Here is a 20462-nt window from a genome sequence, read left to right as displayed (position 1 = left end):
GTGGATATTACACTCCACCCAGCTGTCGTATTGTCTTATTACGTAATAGTATATGACTATTAAAACACCCGTCAGCAAAGGACTTAAGCCCGAAAAACACTGCTAGTATTTCCAAATTGACGTTCATACTTATTCCAAGAACCGCCTATTATTTCTTATTTGCAGGCAGAACCCCAGGCTTATAAGAAGCGTCACTAAGAATTTCAAGATTAAAGTTGCTAGGTTTGATTGGGTTTACTGTCAATAGATCCTTGATGAAGATCCTTATTTTTTTTTTATACAAGGTCATCATGGATGTCAACAATCTTTCGATCATAATCATCGTTTTGTATCAAAGCCAAATATTAAGTTCGTTCTAAAGATTTTTTTATGAACTCGGCCATAAACTACAATCGGGCAGGCTGCAGTGAGGGTACCTGAATATCGAGCAAAGCTACGAACTGGAAGCTCTATTGTATTTAACATTGCGGTAGTGCGTGAATATGTTTTTTTACACGGTAATTTCAAAGTCATATTTGCAGAATTAATGACAAATCCTATGATTTGACGGGCCTTACTTGGAACAAAATTACTTTTCTTGTACTTGATTACAAATCGGCGAGTAGATAGCAATTTTATATTATTTTTTGCTTTTTTAATACCATCTTCGTAATTGTTGCTAATGTAGCAACTATCATCTAAATAGAACACCGACTTAAATCTCTGAGAAAGTAATCAAGATAAAACCGGTTTCATAAGATTAGCAAAAGCATGGGGTGCATAAACCGAAAGGTATAGGTACTAAGTGTTCGTAAAGAATACCTTCAAAATAAAATCTTAATTACTTTCTATGATTTCTATGGATTTGCACCAAAAACTACGCTTCCTTGAGATCGAAGTTCACCATATAACAATTTCCATAGACCAATTTTTGGTCATTAATTTTATTGCCATTCATCTTCAATTGTTAAGTGACTTATGCACCACCTGCACGAACTTATTAAGCTTTTTTAGATTCAAAATAAGACGTTTTCACCATTACTTTTAGGGATCATAAAAATATTTGAAGATAGATTTGATTGAAGATAGCCCCTCACTCACTCGGTTCCATCTATGAATAGCTTGTTAATTAATCAAACGCGCTATTCCAGAATCGATGAAAGACAAGTCACCTTTAGAAGGAGAAATCTTCGGGTAGTCGGTAAATGTTGGGTCCTGAACAGGCACCCTAATAAATGGAATTTTATATCCAGAAATGTTATCCAGAACAGATTTATGATCAGTAATCTAGCAAGCCTTAGTGAAATGTTTTAATCAACCAGAGTGTACCTGTGAATTTATTGCTTCGACTCCGCCGACCTCGCCTGCTTCTGACGTTGAGACGTCGATGGCGGTGGCGTTGGTGTTCTGTGCCCGCAAGCAGTCTGCGGTTGGAACGTCGTCAGACACCGGTGGCGGTTGACAACCGCCGCGGTAGCCGGAATGTACGCGGCAGGGAGGGCCTGGGGTTTAAATCGCTTGGCGATACCGATGAGTGAATGAGTTTCCCATCTTTTGAATGCCCCGAGACGTATATAGAAATTCATTTAAATCGTCCTCAAATACAAGATTGTCTCGCTTCCTGATCTTAAAGGGTTCAATAATAGACTTATCTATCATCATATTAGCATCGGCGTGAGAAGAGACCTCGTAGTCTCTGTCTCCAAGAAATGCAAGCCCTCAATAAGCTTACTCGCGTCGCATATATTTTTTAGTACTGCCGGTAGATTTATTGGCTTGGTTATTGACACCGGGGATCAAACCCGAGCCTCCTGGGTGAGCGCTAGATATCCTAGCCACTAGACCGTATCGGATTTCTGGGTTGAGGATATGTGGTTTTCCAAATTTTCTGCAGCACAGTTGGTGCTGACGTCGACCCATCGCGTCTCTCAAGCTCAATCGAGATAGCACTACACACCACGGAAACTATAGACCGCTTTGTTAACTGCGGAGAACGAGGCGAGGGAGGGGGTGATTCATCACGCATAATTAGATCATTTAAGATGGAAAATAAAGGAACGGTTAATATCTCGTATTAACTCTTTTTATATTGCTGTTGGTCAATATCTCGTATTGACTCGAAGCTTGCTTTCTACAGTCTAATATCACGTATTAGATCAGAGATGTTATTATTCAGCCGACACTAATAAAGAAAAAAATATTTTTTACAGGTTTTTGTTACATACCCTCGCTGTATGAACTGTAATGAATTCATAACACTAAGCTTGTTTTCTACGGTCTAATATCACGTATTAGATCAGAGATGAAATTATTATGCAGCCGACACTAATAAAGAAGAATTAATTTTCAAAGGTTTTGTTACATACCCTCGCATTATGAATTGTAATGAATTCATAACACTGGCGTCCTAATTTTTCTTCATATTTTCTTACACAGCCTTTCCACTTTTTATCCGTATTCTTTGTTAGATAAAATAAGTTAAGTAATAACCAGAAAAAAAACACGAGAAATTTATTTAATTTCAACTACATGCGATAGTCGCGCGCGCACGAAAACGAATGACAGCTATACCGGACGCCTGTAAGAAAGTGGGGAACATGCTATCTCTTTCTTTCTTATGGAGCTAAACTATGTGCGAATGGATTGACGCGTAGCGGAGCTACTTACAAGTGTACTTAAATCTCGAAAGCCGAATATGGGACAATTATAATATATTTTGCACTGTTCCGCATTTTAATTTAATTAATTCCTCTATCCAAAGGTTGTCTAGCAGATATCGCTATAAGCAATATACCGACTTTGCACATACCTACTTGTTTTCTATGTTTACTTCTGTTTTCTTTGTGGTTGTTTTTCTTTTGTGCAATAAAGTATATAAATAAATGAAAAAAACAGACCAAAATACAGAGTAGCAACTTGGCAAAAGATACAAGAACTCTCTGCAGTGAGAACAAGTTCTTTTGTTTCTTTAGTGTATTTAGACAACTACACAAAAATGGAATCAAGGGAAAATATAAATGCAATTCCAAATTTTTTCCGCAGCGTAGTACTCAAACTGCCAGCATTTGTGACGCTTTTAACAACATAAACGTTTTTCAAGTGTTTGAATTAAATTGTTTTGCCATTTTTACATAACTGTTCTGCCATTTTAAGTGCACTTTAAGAACACGGAGCAGAAAAACTGTTTTGATGTCGGATATTTTAAAAACGATTTTACACCTTTAATGTATTTTTATGGTTATATTTATTATATTTTATATTACTACATCGTTGGTTTTAATCAGTCAGGAATTGTATATGTCTAACGGAATGGAAACGAAGCTTCAATGTCGAAGATTCATTTTTAGTTGACTTTTTTAAAGCCTCTTACTAGACTTACATAGAGAACTACATACTTTATAATTGAGAGAGACATTTAGCGCGTTGAATTGTTTTCAATTACCATTAAAATTTAGGCAATCGCTTACAAATTACGAGTAGATACGATAGAGAAACAAAGCAAAGATGTAGCTTACGGGTATTTACTCTTGACTTCACTATGTTTTAGTTTACTAGTTGGTATACTCGTATATTCAATCACGCTCAGCGAGTGGCGAAGCTGAAGTTTCAATGGGCAGGCCACATAGTTCGAAGAGTCGATAGATTTTGGGGCTCCAAGATGCTGGAATGGCAACCCTGCACCAGAAAGCGCAGTTTGGTCGACCCCCCACTAGTTGTAGGGCGCCGCTGGATGCTGGCGGCACGAGACCGTTGCGCTTGGAGGTCCATGCAAGAGGCCTATGTCCAGCAGTGGACGTCTATCGGCTGACAGGGTAAGGGTATACTCGTTTAAAGTATCACGTAGATAATAGTTACTATAACAAAGATGCAGCTTACGAGTCACTCTTAACTTGACTATGTTTTACTTTTTGATTTGGTATACTCTTGATTTTTAATGTAGATATAAGGACACGCGATTCTCTAAGTTATAAATTAGAGACAACTAGTAGTTAAGTTTAAATATATATAGCTCAAATATAAAACCAAATGACGCAACACAAAATTTCGAATAATACTAATATAAAACCCTAAAGAAAGCATCATTTATATTTACTAAAAATAATAAGATAATCTTTAATTTTGTTTACCTTCTTGCATGCATAACATATTCAGTATACAGGTACAAGTTACTGTTATATACTGTTTTAGTATACTGTAACTCATATATATTGTATTAGTATACTGTTTGACACAGTAACTTTTGTCTAACTTTAATAAACGAAATCATAGAAGTTTACCTGCGGCATCTGGTTCCGTGGTCCCGTACAGGCCTAAAACAAATTTTAAAGTTTTCTTTTATAATTTTATATACAAAAGTATTTCATTCCATTACACTTTTCAAATGTGTTTAGTTCACGGCACTCATAAACTCACCCTTTGCATTCATAAATAAGTTATATACAGTACGAGTGTGTGGTTTCTAGTGCGTGTGAACCCGCCATTTTGTGTTTTCTTATTAAATAGTCATGCGAAAGCAACGAACTAAACGTATACTAGAAACTGCAACATATATATTTTTTTTAATTTTTTGAAAAATAATCGTCTATTTTTACCACACTTATTATCAGCCAAAATCAGTCATGCTGCAATTTATTTAATTTAACGCTTAGGAATAAATTATTAGCAATCTGTACCTAATCTATGAATGAACTACGTTGTGATTAATTTAAAGGAAACTTCCTATAGTTGTGTGCATCTAATAATATATACGTAATAAAAACATTCAGGGTAAATATAAATAAATTATTTAATAAAAACCGCCCAAGTGCGTGTCTTACTTAAAGGGTTCAGTAGAGTAAGTTATCACATTATTCCTTTATGTAAAGCATAAAAATACCAATAACCATACCCCACACCATAGGATAGACGACAAAAAATTCATCCTTACTTTACATGTCGGGAAGAAACCAAAAAAAATTTACGTAACCATAAACAACCGTTTAGCCGGTAGAGGGTGGGGACACCTTACTCTTACAAAAATAAGCTCTTTAAAGCTTAATATTTTACAAATGGATCCCTAAATCGAAAAATAATGGTAGAAGAAAGACCCCTCATATCTCTTAAAGACCTATCCGCTATACCCCATACTATAAGATAAACAAATAAAAAAAAATCATCCCCACTTTACATGTAGGGGAGGTACCCTAAAAAAATATTTAATTTTACGATTTTGTTCTTTTTTAAATTTTACCTATATAAGAACACTTGAGTTAATATGAATCTAACGATATATTAATTGTGTAGATCGTTTTGGAAGATATGAGGTCATAGAGAATATAACATACATATATACATACAAGATACGCGCGAAAAACATAACCTTGCAGTGGGGTAAAAATTAAGTTTTAAAACATTCAAAACGCAACATCTACAGTTCTACAGTAATTGTGGAAGTTAATTAAATGCTTCGATTCAAACGAACTGAACGCTGGTTTCTCAATTGACTTTTCAACTTAACTAACAATTCGAAGAATAGGTAAGTAACTTATTTGAAAAAAAAATCTTGCGTATTATATTGGTACTTAAATGATTTATCACAGGAAATTATAAATCAAACCCGTATTGGAGCAGTGTGGTGGGTTTAGCTCCATATCCCCTCTCCTATAAAAAAAGAAGCCTCGCCTTGTAGTGGGCCGTTAAAATAGGCTGATAATGATGATAATAATGGCTATATAAAAAGAAAATAAGGTATATATTTTGAAATAGAGGACCCTGTTAAGCTTCGCATTGTCTCATTCCCTACCCCTATCCTATTCTACTCCCACCTACAAATACACCATACAAACTTTAAACTTCCACCTCTAATTTTAGGGAAGTGGGGGGTTAGAAAGAGACAAAAAGTAGCCTATGTCACTCTCCATCCTTTCAACTACCTACATTTAAAAAATCACGTCAATTCGTCGCTCCGTTTTGCTGTGAAAGACAGGCACTCTCAAGTGTGTGTGTCTGTCTTTTTGTTTGTCATTTACAATATTAGTATGGATAAATTGAGTTTGCGAATCGGGAAGCAAAAATACAAAAATAAAGGAGATATTAAAAAAAACGATTTCAGATTTCTTTTCTGTTTGTTCACGTTGATCTGATTTATTATACGAATTTTCATGTGATTTTCACAGCTACAGCATATATCTTGCTTCTTGTTTGTTACAATATCAATATCGAATGACCTTTCATTCGATATTGATATTAACCTAGGTAATGCTTTCTATGACTCATCTATTGAAAACTTTGATTAATTTTATCTGTAAAATATTTTGATTAATTTTATAAAAAAATTGTATTTGGAAAAATTATAACAAATGCACTTAAGTTGTAATATAAATTACAAATGTAACGGGGTTTTTTCAACAAATTATAGTTCGCCAATCAGAAATTTAAATCCCGTAAGAATAAAAGAAAACTACTGGATTCATTAAAATAAAGAGTGCTGAAAATTCATGACATGCTAATTCCATTGAAATGAATTAAACATTCCAATTACATTGGCTTCGCAACTCGATTACTTCTTGAAGAGTTGATTAACACTCAGCCAGTGTAGTAGGTTTTAATAAAATATTATAGTATTATACTTAGTCATCAAATAAAAGTGTGTAGGAAACTGATGAACGCCTGTGCGGCCAGATCTTCTTCATTTTACAAAAAATGTGAGCCGTCACGGGACGCCTGGCAGATGTGAAATATCTCACTCTCTAAATTATCACGGTCAAACATTTTATTATCAGAAAAATAATTAATTTTCAAGTAAAACACAGTTTATGTGTACTGTAGTAAACAACATACACTACGATATATACACTACGAAGTATACACTATAGGTATCAGAGCTCAGTGTAGCGAGAAAGATGGCTTAACGCCTAATCGAGTGGGAGAGAATCTCAGTCGCTTGCGCATGGCGACGCGTCGCCACACCGTACACACTAGTGCATATAGACTGTATATATGTACCATCATATAGCGTGGCGACACGTCGCCATGGCATCCGTCGCCACGCCAGAAATCCTTTTTACGTGCGGCTATAGATATTTCACATCAACAGTTGAAAGTTTGTCAGCACATGCACCTACTACTACTATAGAACTACTATTTAGTATGGTAGGTGACTTCAAACTTTAAGGCTTTTGGAGGGTTTATTTTTGGAAATTCACCTTTGAAAAAAAATATGCTTGGACATTGACAACATACATATATTTAATTTACTTTCCTAGAAAAGTATATTAAATATAATATTGATTTAAACAGATAAAAAAGTTCTCATCAAGTAAATCAAGAATCCGCCAGTTTTATTTGTTTGACATCATTTTACTTTTCCTTCTCCTTCATTTGATTTAAATATCAAGAAAAGTGTTAAAAATTAACTGATTGATTCGCTACCACCACTCCGCCACACCACTCACCTTACTACCATCTACTGGTGAACAAAAACAGATTACAGTATTTTGCTAAATAAATTTGCCGTTAAATAGATCTTTAAAACGTTTTCACGTTTATTATAGTGTACCTACAGTCGTGAAAAACAATAATATTGTACTGTAAATAAAAAGTTACAAAATTTGACAAGAATCAACTACCGTGTTAACTGGCGTCAAGCCAGATTCACGACAACGGCTTGAAATTTTATCACATTGTACGTAAGTGCATACATGACTGCGTCCCAAACGTTGCACTATTGAAGAAGTATTTTTCCGTTTCGCTATTGCAATATGGATCGCACGAGGTGAAATTCAATATTCCATCGGAAGATAGAGACGTTCATAGCACTGGTTCTTTTACAGAATCAGTAAAGTGGGCACTTGCTTTAAGTACAAACTGATATCTCATTTTCGAAAATAGGGGGAGAATTTAAGTGATTTAAATTTAGGCCAGTTATTCCTTAATCATACTCAATAACAATATTTATTATTCCTTTTTCATCCTTCAACGGTGAAGGAAAACATCGTGAGGAAACCTGCATACCAGAGAATTTTCCTAATTCTCTGCGTGTGTGTAGTCTGCCAATCCGCATTGGGCTAGGGTGGTGGACTATTGGCCTAGCCCCTTTCATTCTGAGAGGAGACTCGAGCTTAGCAGTGAGCCGAATATAGGTTGATAATGATGAGTCATACTTACAACAATACTTTTTTTTTATTTAGTCAGTTTGAATTATGAATTTTAGTTATTAAAAAGTGTGTAAAATCTCCAGGAAATTCATTAATAGGTCCAATTGAAAAGTGACTTTATTTTTCACCAAGTATGCGAAGTGTCGTTTGACAGTTGTGACGTCATAGTCCATGATCTCATAGCGTGCTAAAACTTTGATTATGAGTACATACCAAAATTAATTTAATTCATTTCAGAATTAAACTATAATAAAACACGGCTAAACCGGGGTTTGAAACTAGTCATATTGTAACGCTGTGTCACGTGAGTTTTACCTGTGTTTTTTTAAAATAATTTTATGAAATCTAATTGTTTATTTTTGTTTTGTGTATTTTCTAATATAGGCAAGTTAAAAAAGGCAAAGGTACGAGTAAGTACTTTCCTAGATTTTTTTTTTCTGATTGTGTAAGTGCCGTAGACTCCTTATGGGACCTCAGCGGCATCACCGGGGGGTTTGGGCGAGCGCAGAAGCATCGCCTGATGGTAAACTTTCCTATATTAGTCTGAGAAGATAGACTAACAATATATATTTTTTTTTAATTATTCTTAAATCGCCAATTCAGTGCACGCGTGCGTAGGTACATTCGATTTATACTATTATTTTAAGCTCGTAAATTTAAATACATAAAAGAATTTCATTCGTATATTTTGGCATGTTTTCAATCGCCGTATTTTACTGAACGAGGGTTGTTACTGATACCTGATACAAATTTGGCACAGTTCCGAATATTAAAACTTCTGTGAAATATGTATAGTTTCATAAATGAAAAGAAAATATTTTATTAAAGCGTAATTCATATCATTATTTATGCAAATATAATAAAGAAGTAAAGTGTGTGCTGTTGTTAGGAGTAATCGTTGTCATTAACCCATATTCGGCTCACTGCTGAGCTCGAGTCTCCTCTCAGAATTAGAGGGATAAGGCCAATAGTCCACCACGCTGGCCCAATGCGGATTGGCAGACTTCACACACGCAGAGAATTAAGATAATTCTCTGGTATGCAGGTTTCCTCACGATGTTTTCCTTCACCGATTAAAACACGTGATATTTAATTTCTTAAAATGCAGACAACTGAAAAGTTAGAAGTGCATGCCCCGGACCGGATTCGAACCCACACCCTCCGGAATCTGAGGCAGAGATCATATCCACTGGGCTATCACGGCTCTCTAATAGTCATTTAAATAATGAAAATTAAACAAATCAGATTAGTGTTAGTTATTAAACAAATCGTGGAGGTTACTACACAAATAATATATAATGGTTTTTTTTATATATAATATACAAAAACTGCTCGTTTTTATGTATTGTTGTATACTACTACATAATCAAATCATCATATAAATTATATTTGGATGATATATACATAATATATCATCAAAATATAATTTCAAAGTTTTGTGCTGGAGACCCTAAGAACAGTTTTTTTGTTGAAGTGTTGTCTTGGAGTACTTTCTGAGATAGTCTCTTGAAGTTTCCCTTTGATCTCTGAAGCTCTCTCAAGGGAGAGATCAAGAAACGGGTGAGTGTTTTAAAGCGGTCTTAATTTCTTTCTCACCTTGAATTCCGTTTTTTGCTCGCTCGGTTTGATCTCGTAATTTTTCTAAATATTCTTAACATCCTCTTAAAATTGTAGATTTGAACATGTATGAATAGATATTATAACTTGCACTTTATATTTCTATTAAAATTTTGGCAGCCTCCGTGGCGCAGTGGTATGCGCGTTGGATTAACAAGACAAAGGTACGGGGGGTTCAATCCCCGGCTGGGAAGATTGAAGTGTTCTTAATTGGTCCAGATCTGTCTGGTGGCTAGTGGCACCCTATCGACAATGATGTACCTAAGCGATTAATCGATCCAGTACAATGTCGTGTACCGGAAGGGGTGTGGATTTTCATCCTCTTCCTAACAAGTTAGCCGTTTCTATCTTAGATTGCATTATTTCTTACCATCAGGTGAGATTGTAGTTAAGGGCTAACTTGTAAAGCATGAAAAATAAGTATAAAATGCTATTATTTTTTTGTTTTAAAAAATCTTTTTACCAAGTTAGCCCGCTTCTATCTTAGATTGCATCATTTCTTACTATAAGGTGAGATTGTAGTTAAGGGCTAACTTATAAAGCATTAAAAATAAATATAAAATGCTATTATTTTTTGTTTTAAAAAATCTTTCTACCAAGTTAGCCCGCTTCTATCTTAGATTGTATTTCTTACTATCAGGTGAGATTGTAGTCAAAGGCTAACTTGTAAAGAAAAAAAAAGTTAAAACCATATGAAAATGCTATTTTTTTTTTAATTTTATACAACTACGAGAATATCAAGCCTTGATGTGCAACTCGTATGTAATGAAGTTCACTACGCACGTTTTTGCCAATAAAGTTACATTTATGAAGAAACTGTTGAATTAAAAATAGTCATACACTCGTCATAACTCCACTCTAGTGTAGATAATAAACTTTTATAACGAAACATAAGGTCGGTGTTATTTCATAAAACGTGTGCTATAACACAAAGCAATGAAACCCTAAGAATGGGCCATATTTTGGTAATAGTGCTCTTAAGTATGCCATACAACTACCTTATTTTTTATCTCATCGCATAACCGCCTTAAATTTACTATCATATTTCTTTTTAGGGTAAGAAATAGCATAAAACACGAGCTTTTTAATGAACTTAATTTATATCTGATATAGTGCACCGATAACACAAATTTTAACTATTTATTATAGTACTAATAACTATATTTTATTAAGAAAATTAAAAAAATATATATATTTAAGATTTATCATAATCAAGAAATTTGTATTCATAACTGGTGTTTTGCTGACAGAGTTAATACAAAACTTAGGACTCTAAGAGTATTAACAACTATATCAAACTGTAAGTGTTGTAAAAATTAATATGATCCACTTATCGTATTTAACAGTTACTTGCCTCTACTGGTGACATAAGGGATGGCTCATTTTTTTCGTAAAGGATCAGCTCGGATGTCCAGCGCGGAAATGCAGCCAATATTTCTTGCCACCATTCCATGTGGGCATTTGTATAGTTATTAGGATAAGTTCTTTAATGTATTCTTTTTTTAACATTGTTTCGAATTCAATAAAATAATAATTTAATATGCAACGCATCATACATATTATGTCAAAAAAAATTATATATTTGTCCATTGAAAATTAGTTAATGATTGTAAATCAGATTAGAGATTCTATGTCTAATACTTTCAGCTTAATATTTTAAATTTCATCAATATTTAAATTTTAACATTTGAATGTACTTAATTTAGAGACAAATCTAAAATCTTATTGCAAACGATTCACAACATCATTTTAAATGTCTAACTATTAGTATAGATAAACACAAAGGCGCTCTTATGATAAAAAGGTGCGAACATTGTCGAAAGACTTCGTCTCATTCAATGGAAAAGGTCTGCTTTTTGTACTTTTATCACTGAAATCTGCTTCACGGACTCTTTCTTTGTCATTTATTTTGTGATATGAAACAGGATCGAGGAAAAAATACTATATTTCAATAACATTTGCCTTAGTATCTGACTTTGTTTAATTCTAACACAAAAACAAAGCAATTTTTGTGTTCATTCAATTTTATTTAACCCTAGATTACTAAATTATCGTAAAAATGACGACGGCAAAATTATGTATTATGTATTATGCATTAATATGTGATCTCTTAAGCTCAAAGAATAAATAATTGTAATTTCTTAAATAATTAAAGTTTATGATTCATAGGCTTATATCGTTTTATTTGCCTGTCGTATTTTTTACGAATGTTTAGTAACAACGTCACTTGTAGGATAGTTTAGTAATCTAGAGTTAAATAATGTGTGCCATATAAAAATGTATTTAATAAGATAATAATTATTCAAATTTATTTTACGTACGAGCATATAGAGGTTAGAACTACGGGTATACTACATTTGAAAAAATTAGAAATGTAAAGAGCGCAAGAGGTAAAGTTTGAGGTATTGTGGGGGTAATCTTTGGATTTAAAAAAATCTTATACCACTAAAGAGCCACGTTATTTGTGATTTTCATGGGCTATATTTTATCCATGTATTCTCACGTGAAAGGGAACGATGCGAATAAAACTGCGGGGCGTCAGCTAGTAAATTATAATTACAAACAATTCTTCGCTCAAGTAGCATTCTGAAACGATACGATTTGTAAAACTCGACAGAGTAATCGATCTCTCTGTCTGACACAATACTATAGATTGAGAGAGATAGAGACGAATTCGAAACTCCTTCTATCGAGTTATACAAAGGTTAATAAAGACCGGAATATAATATCGCGTCATCTGGACAAGATCTAGATATAAATAGTATTTTTAACTAAGCACGAGTCCGTATAGACTCTAGACTGTATCGTCACTTAACATGAGGGTATATTTCAATTAAAATAAACCTATATTCGTTTCTGATATTTTGTTCGGTTTGTATCAATAGTATCGCGAACCAATTGTGTAATCTGCTGTCCGTTCTGCACTAATGCACATAGTTAAAATCGACTTTTTAAAATCATTTTCACATTTCGATAGGATTATACCAATTCCCAACACATGGCTATCATAGCCAGGATTTTTAATTGTGCAATTCAACTGGCTTTTAAAAAGATTTTTCCACTCCCATTTCGTAATCTACTCAATATAAAAGCTCAAACCATGTCACAAAGTTATTCATTCTTACAGGTCAACTTGTCAATGTTTTTTATAACACATTTGCTCGTAAAGTATCTCTTAACTCAACAATTTCAATATTGTATCTCATTACGCACATGTGCCGTAATGTAAAGTAAAATGCACATGTGCTGTAATGTAGTATGAAACCTAAAACGAACGGTACTTTTTTAAAACTTAGCAAAAAATTTTTATCAGAAAAGTGCTCAACATTTTATGAATAAAATTTACTTTGTAAGATAAAATATAATCAATAAACATTTAATTCTTTCATTTTAATAATGTTGACAATAAATTACAACTATTTATCTGTAACAGAAAAACAAAAATATTAATTTACTTTATCAGCAATACTGGCTGTTTTTGGTGCATTTGCCTAAAAAAACGCTGGTGCTCGCACTTCGCTATCTGTGTATAATCTCGAGCTACAATCGCCCCCATTACGCGACATTGGCATAAACAATTGGAGCAGCGTGGTGGGTCTAAGCTCCATACCCCATTTCGTATGATATCAGTATAAGGATATGTCTGTTGTGTGCCTTTAAAAAAGGCTGATAACAGAACACTTTCTAGATTTACAAAAGATAGTACAACATACCCTCCAGAGGGAGAAGCCGTTGCGTCTTTCTTACGCTACACCTTCGAGAGGGATGCGTATATTCACATTCCCTATAGGAAAAAAACACTAATTCATAATTTGGCCCCGGGGGTCCACTTCAAACAGTATGATAGTACCCCAGAAAAATGCCTATAAAGCCTATGTGTAGTAATAAAAGTGACTTTAGTAGTTACGAGAATCCATTTTTAGTACGCTTTTTATATCTTCGCTTATGGCAGTGTCAAATCGATTTATGTTCAAATGTTATTACACTGTTTTGGGAAAGTGGCTTCAGCCTGGCGGTACAGCGCGGAAATGCAGCCAGTATTCTTGCCACCATTCTATGTGGGCATGATTTGTGTGGTTATGAGGATAAGTTACCATAAGTTACATAATCAAAAAGCATTCTTGAAATATTCATTCGATTAACGCCTTTTTATTTTTTTTTACCCCACTGCGTCAGAAGGAGGGTAATGTTTTTTCAGCGTATAATGTGTGTGCTCATTTTTCGGCACGCCCTACAGCCCAAACGGCTGGACGGATGTTAACAATTGAGGTATCATTGAGTTTTTGAAAACTGTGGAAGTGACAAAGGCTATACAAATTTTCAAAATTGCGCCCTTAAATGAAAAAAAGGTGAGGGGTGGGTAAGTTTTTTTAATCTTATCCTAAAAATATAGGTATCATATAAAAAATCGTAAAAATACCATTTCAAAAATATATTTATCATCATATATACATATTTCTGTTTTAACACAAATTATCAAAAAAGCTTACCAATTATATCGCGACCATTATATTTATACCATTCAGTGTTAAGCAAACATACGTTTTGGAAACTTATTATTATATTTCTAGTATAACTCCTTTTTAAAGGATTTTGAAATTACGCAATCACTTAATACAGATAAGACAGCGTAGTTGTTGTACAACGGGATACGTTCCCACTACATTTTGTTACAATGCAAATTTTATTCTAAACGAGCCATATATGCAAATAATGTGGCAATTTGTATGTGGTTATGTGCTCATACTCGTAGTAATATCTTTGATAATGTTAACTAAATTATACACATTAATTTTAGTGCTAAGACTTAATAAAATTGCACTCTACGGCACTTATAGGTCAATAGTCTTATAGTGAAACATGTCTTCTGGCTTTATCCTATTTATTATTCATTATCATTAACAATTCATTATCATTAACAACCCACATTATACGGCCCACTGTGGAGCACGAGTCTCCTCACAGAATGAGAGGGGTTATGCTAATAGTCCATCAGTCAGACTACTCATGTAGGTACGCAGGTTTCGTCACACTGTTTTTCCTTCACCCTTTGACACGTTATATCAATTTCTTAAAATGTACATAGGTATCTAAAACTACGAGCATAAATTGATATACTGCTTGATACGACTTCGGCGTGAACTAAGGTCTCTAACTGTACCACAAAATTCTTTAGGAAGGCTTTAAAAATGTTCTACTTGTTCCAAACCTCACGATATATGAATGTCAAAATCAAAATCCGCCCAATAATTTTGTGAATGAATAATGAGTAATTCATATTATTAGTCATTATCATAGTTATATATATGCAGCTCTACGAAAATAGCTCCGCGGTCAATGTAACGTTTATAATAAATAGTAGGTACTTAGTGTGGGTTCGAATCCGGTCCGGAGCATGCACCTCCAACATTTCAGTTGTGTGCATTTTAAAAAATTCAATATTAGGTGTCTCACACCGTTACACACCAGAGAATTTCTTAATTCTCTGCGTGTGTGAAGTCTGCCAATCCGCATTGGGCCATCGTGGTGGACTATTGACCTAAACCCTCTCATTCTGAGAAGAGACTCGAGCTCAGCAGTGAGTCATATATATGGGTTGATAATACATACTCGCGTATCAATAAATAATACTAAAATGTTTACAGCAACACATTATGTGTGAAAATCCTTGCATTTGTAGCATTATCACATTGCGGATATGGAACAAAATTAAGATTTTATGCATGCTAATGACAAAACGGCGGTTGAGAATTTGCTTGTTGCAGACTACGCATATTACAAAGTGGAGGTATTATCTAAGTATACGAACTAACTGCATAACTAAAAAACCACAAAGTTTTACTACACTTTATTAGAGTATGCAAACCTATTTTTCGGTGGATTTAAAATAAAAAATGGGACACATTGCGCAGTAAAACCAACTGTGATCTATGTTTCTTTGGTTAAGCTTAATTTCGTGTTACAATAATTTTGAAAATGAACTAACATAAAGTGAAGTTATTACACAATAACGTACTATTTTTTCATTAATTACTTTATAAAAACTGTGCAAAAATACCTAACCTGCTTAGTGGATTGAAGACGAACCGAGTAACTCAAACCAATATTCATTTCAAACTGTCCAAGACAAATTTTAAATAACATTTCAAACCAATTTAGAATTCTAATTTAAAACCTTTTCCTAGTCTAGCGCATATTTCTGCATTTTCAGTCAGACGGGAGCTTAAAAGTTTGTTCATTTGGTCGTTAGTGCCTGTTCACATTGATTGTTGAAAACAGTGCGGCTGACTAGCGTTCGGTAATAGTTAAACCGCGATGCAATGTCATTGTTCACATTGATGCGTAGGTAGTAACATATTTTACTACGTAAGCCAACTTTGCTTTAAATTAATATACTTACTATACAAAATAGCAAAGACATAGAATTCCTTTTTTAATTATATTTCGCGAACGACGGAGCCTATTATATGGCAAAGTTAAAATATATGTAGAGAAGGGAGAAGTGCAAATGTGAGAGAGAAAGCAAGAAGTTACAAATACTTGAACTTAGAATCTTTTAGTATCAAGTTTTAGCGCAATTTTTGACATAAAAATATGAATTAGTCACCAAAAAAAATTATAATAAATAAATAAAAATCAAAATTATATCTCTTCACTGTGGCTTGAAATATCATGGCCGACAGGCGTTTTGGCTCGTATTGTCAAAAAAATAATTAAAAATTAAATTTTCATGTACCACGTCTATTATATATACCACGATATATTTTTATCAATATACTCGTAGTAAAACGTCTTAAAAACTAAGGAAATAAAATAACAAAATCGCAGTTTTCCCTCAATTCCGTGTCGGAAGCCTTTAATCACTCTGCACTTTATTGTATAGCGCATTAGTTGGATTATCAAGACGGTCTATCTTATAAGACTCTTCTTAATTTCTCAAAAAATTTCATCTCGTGGTTAATCTTTTAAAAATAACAGCAGTTTGAAGTCGCCAAGATAATCATAATATACATTTGCCGTTATATATTTTAAGACATTTTATAGAATGACACCCTTTGTTAGTCCTTTGCGACTTGAAACTAACGATTTATTAAAGCAAGCAACAATATTATCATTTGCCATATTTTCTTTCTACGCGAGACACCAGAGAGTGCACATGAAAGCATATTTGAGTAATCTTTTAGAGCGAAGCTCTGTCTCCTATCGCTGTTTGGTTCAAAGCGCATCTGTGGGTAAAAGGTATGAGTACTTCTACTTTGCATGAAAGACGATGCATTTATGCACTGTAATATTTGAGCACTGAAACGTTTTCATACTGGTACATTTATTTGACACATTAAAGGAACACTCAAGGGATTTTTATTTAACCAGCCGATGAATGTCCGTCCACTGCAGGACATAGGCCTTCTGTAGGGACTTCCAAATTTCACGATCCTTAGCCGCATCAATCCTTGCGATTCACTAGATATCGACAGTTTACCTGGGATGGGGGTTCAACCAACACTGCTCTTTCTAGTGCGGGGTCGCCATTCCAGTACGTTGGGACCCCAATCTTTGTACCGAAGTAGATAAAAGTTAGTGTAACTTACTTACGTATAACTACTTTCTTAGGAGGATCTGAGTTCGATTTCTTGATCAGGGTATGAATACTAAGCTTATTTTTTTCTAGAAATTCTTAGTAATCAATACTAAGCTATTTTTTTTTCTAGAAATGCTCAGTAATTTTTAGCTTGGAGTTGTGAAGTTGGCGGTGTTACACTGTAGTGCAAGTTAAACCGTCGGTCCCATTCATGTATCATTAACATCAGAAAGTTATCGTTAGTACTAATCAATAATAATACAGATTATAGCTAATGTCATTTTTGATGTTGTAGATAAAAAAATATAAGTTAAAACAACTAACTGAATTAACCACGCTAAGCCTGCCAACCTACAAAGAAGCAGTGTGGTGAATAGAAGTTCCATACCCTCTTTCTTGAATGTAAAGCCTGGCCATTAAAATAGTTTGCATATAAATTCATCATCATCATTATCAGCCGATGGACGTCCACTGTTGGACATAGGCCTCTTGCATGGACTTCCAAACAAAACGGTCTCGAGCCGCCAGCATCCAGCGGCTCCCTGCAACCCGCTTGATGTCTTCGGTCCACCTAGTGGGGGGTCGACCAACACTGCGCTTTCCGGTGCGGGGTCGCCATTCCAGCACCTTGGGACCCCAACGTCCATCGGCTCTTCGAACTATGTGGCCTGCCCACTGCCACTTCAGCTTCGCGACTCGCTGAGCTATGTCAGTGACTTTAGTTTGTCTGCGGATCTCCTCATTTCTGATTCGATCACTACTACGGTTTGCCGACGATGTGGTCATTATGGCAGAGACTCTGGATGACCTTAGTACCATGCTCAACGACCTCAGCAGAGTTTCTCAGCGAGTGGGTCTTAAAATGAACATGAGTAAGACGAAGATCATGTCTAATGATCATGTACCGCTTCACCCAGTTATTGTTGAGGACTCTGCGCTCGAAATTGTAGACGAATATATATACCTAGGACACACAGTCCAGTTAGGTAGGTCCAATTTCGAGAAAGAGGTGAATCGCCGCATCCAGCTCGGCTGGGCAGCGTTTGGGAAACTCCGCGACATCTTTTCGTCCGAAATTCCTCAGTGCCTGAAGACGAAAGTCTTCGAACAGTGCGTGTTGCCAGTGATGACTTACGGATCCGAGACTTGGTCGCTAACTATGGGCCTTATAAGAAGGCTCAAAGTCACTCAGCGGGCGATGGAGCGTGTTATGCTTGGGGTTTCTCTGCATATAAATTACCAATAACATTTACATCGCAAAATTGTGTGTTTCTTCTTTTAGAAAATAATTAAATAAAAATAATTAAAATAATTAATATTAAACATGAAATCATAATAATTAGCAAGAACTTACATCTCTCTGAAAATGAACACCACTCAATGTTAATCAGGAAATAATTTCGTTTATTTTACACATAACTCTGCTGTGTGCCAAACCAAAACATGCATTAGCGTTCTGTTGAAGGTAGACAGCAAAATAAATTCGTTTTCCCCAAGCCAAGTGAGTTAGAAATGGGAGCCAGTAATGGGAACGGCGCGTCCCAGTTCGTCTGTTACGTTAAAATTTCTTATTTATAATTACAAAATTCAGGAAGTTATTTACCTCGAGTACAGCTGAGTTGCCATATTTTTGATGGACTTAAAAAAAACTTATAACAACAATACTTATACAGGGAAATTGTTCTGTAAAGAAAAATCTTACTTAAAAGTTGTGAGACTTTGGGACTTAGGTTAGGTTAGGTTTATTTTTGATAAGAAAACTTCTTTTAGTGCAACGGTTGAGTTTCTTGGCGTTCCTTCTCAACATTACCTGCATTCTGTGGTAGAGTCGCTACATATAATTAATAATACCTAATGAATCTTGCTATGTAAAGTAAGTCTATTTTGAAAATATAAACGAATTTGATTTCTTAAGCTCGTTGGGAATCTCTGGAATTGGGATTTAGAAAGGGGTAGCACACTGATCAGTTGGCGGGAACGACTTGCGATATAAGGCGCTCCGTCGTCCGGTCGGTTTCAGTGTGCTCGTGGCGTTTGAGCCGTCCACATTACTTGTTGTGTAATTCTTTACGTATTACTTGAGATAGGCGGGGAGAGTGACTTGAGTGGAAAAGGGGAGTGTTGGTTAACTATAAAAGACGTCTTTAAACCTACATACAACGTTCACAAGTGCGTGATTCCACTCAAGATCATTATTTGCCATTATAGGGTCTTATTTTGGTTACAGTTTGAATTACATTAAGTTGTCCTGACAAATGTTATGAATCATAAGCCTTTGTTCGACATTGGTTTCTTTATTTTTGTAACGCACTTCTGAGTCTGCAAAAAAAATCTTAACATGACAATCAAGAGAAATCTATAAAAATCAGTTTGCTGAATGTACACTAAACATATAGTAGTTGCAGTTCATATAAGTAGATGTATAAAATTAAAATGATTATCAGTTTCAAGTGTAATGTTAAATAAGTGATATAGCTCTCTCTACTCTCTCTCTAATATAAAGGTACTTAGAGTCTAAAAAGCTGTCGAATGAACAAACTCGTTAACGTTCGTTTGACGAAGGTTAAGAAGTCTGTCGTCTCTTATTCCTTGATAAATGGCCGCGGGATAAAAGAGACAACACCCTTTTCCATCATAAGACATAAAAAACAGTCTTTAAAAGCTTTGGTTGAATGTACCCTTTTCACTTCCACAAAATACCTAGACATGTTGAAGTATGTTAGCAGCAAAAGTTAATAAGGTATTAAACGCTTAAGGGCTATTAAGGATTTTTTTTAAGGCCTATTAGATACTTATTTTGACGTGACAATTTCTTATAATTCGATGGAGCCGGCTGCACACTCCAAAAAAGATGACGTTATGCGTAATTTTTTTACAAGAAATATAGTATATTATTAAAAAGTATTTTAGAAAACGAACATTTTCTTTTGAAAAATCCAAACATTCCATCAGTATTTTTTATGACGTTGTCACGTTCAACTATCGTCAGTAAACCGACTTTACAGACAATCGATATTTTTTAAACTTAAAGATTGTATTGCGATTGATATTGGTATTCCTTAATTTACGAAAGTTAATTATGAACAACGAATAATTTATATTATATATAAAATTGCTGTTCTACGCATAAATTAATTCAAGGACAACGGTGA

The 20462-nt window shown here is 34.5% G+C and overlaps 1 protein-coding gene across 4 annotated transcripts in view; it reads right to left on the bottom strand.

Moving 5' to 3' along the window:
• LOC112053223 (small conductance calcium-activated potassium channel protein) overlaps positions 1-20462 on the bottom strand; it is a 307143-nt gene that overhangs the window by 136426 nt on the left and 150255 nt on the right. For 3 of the 4 annotated variants that reach the window (XM_052886402.1, XM_052886403.1, XM_052886404.1), the window contains exon 4: positions 4257-4289. The exons of the other annotated variant lie outside the window; for it this stretch is intronic. In XM_052886402.1, coding sequence (XP_052742362.1) covers positions 4257-4289 — 33 coding nt within the window. The remainder of the gene's footprint in view (positions 1-4256; positions 4290-20462) is intronic. 4 annotated transcript variants of the gene reach the window in all.

The sequence above is a fragment of the Bicyclus anynana genome, chromosome 17 (assembly GCF_947172395.1).
Source record: "Bicyclus anynana chromosome 17, ilBicAnyn1.1, whole genome shotgun sequence".
NCBI classification, from domain to species: Eukaryota; Metazoa; Arthropoda; class Insecta; order Lepidoptera; family Nymphalidae; genus Bicyclus; species Bicyclus anynana.
The sequence above is the reverse complement of the archived record's forward strand: the minus strand, read 5'-3'. Positions and strand labels throughout refer to the sequence as shown.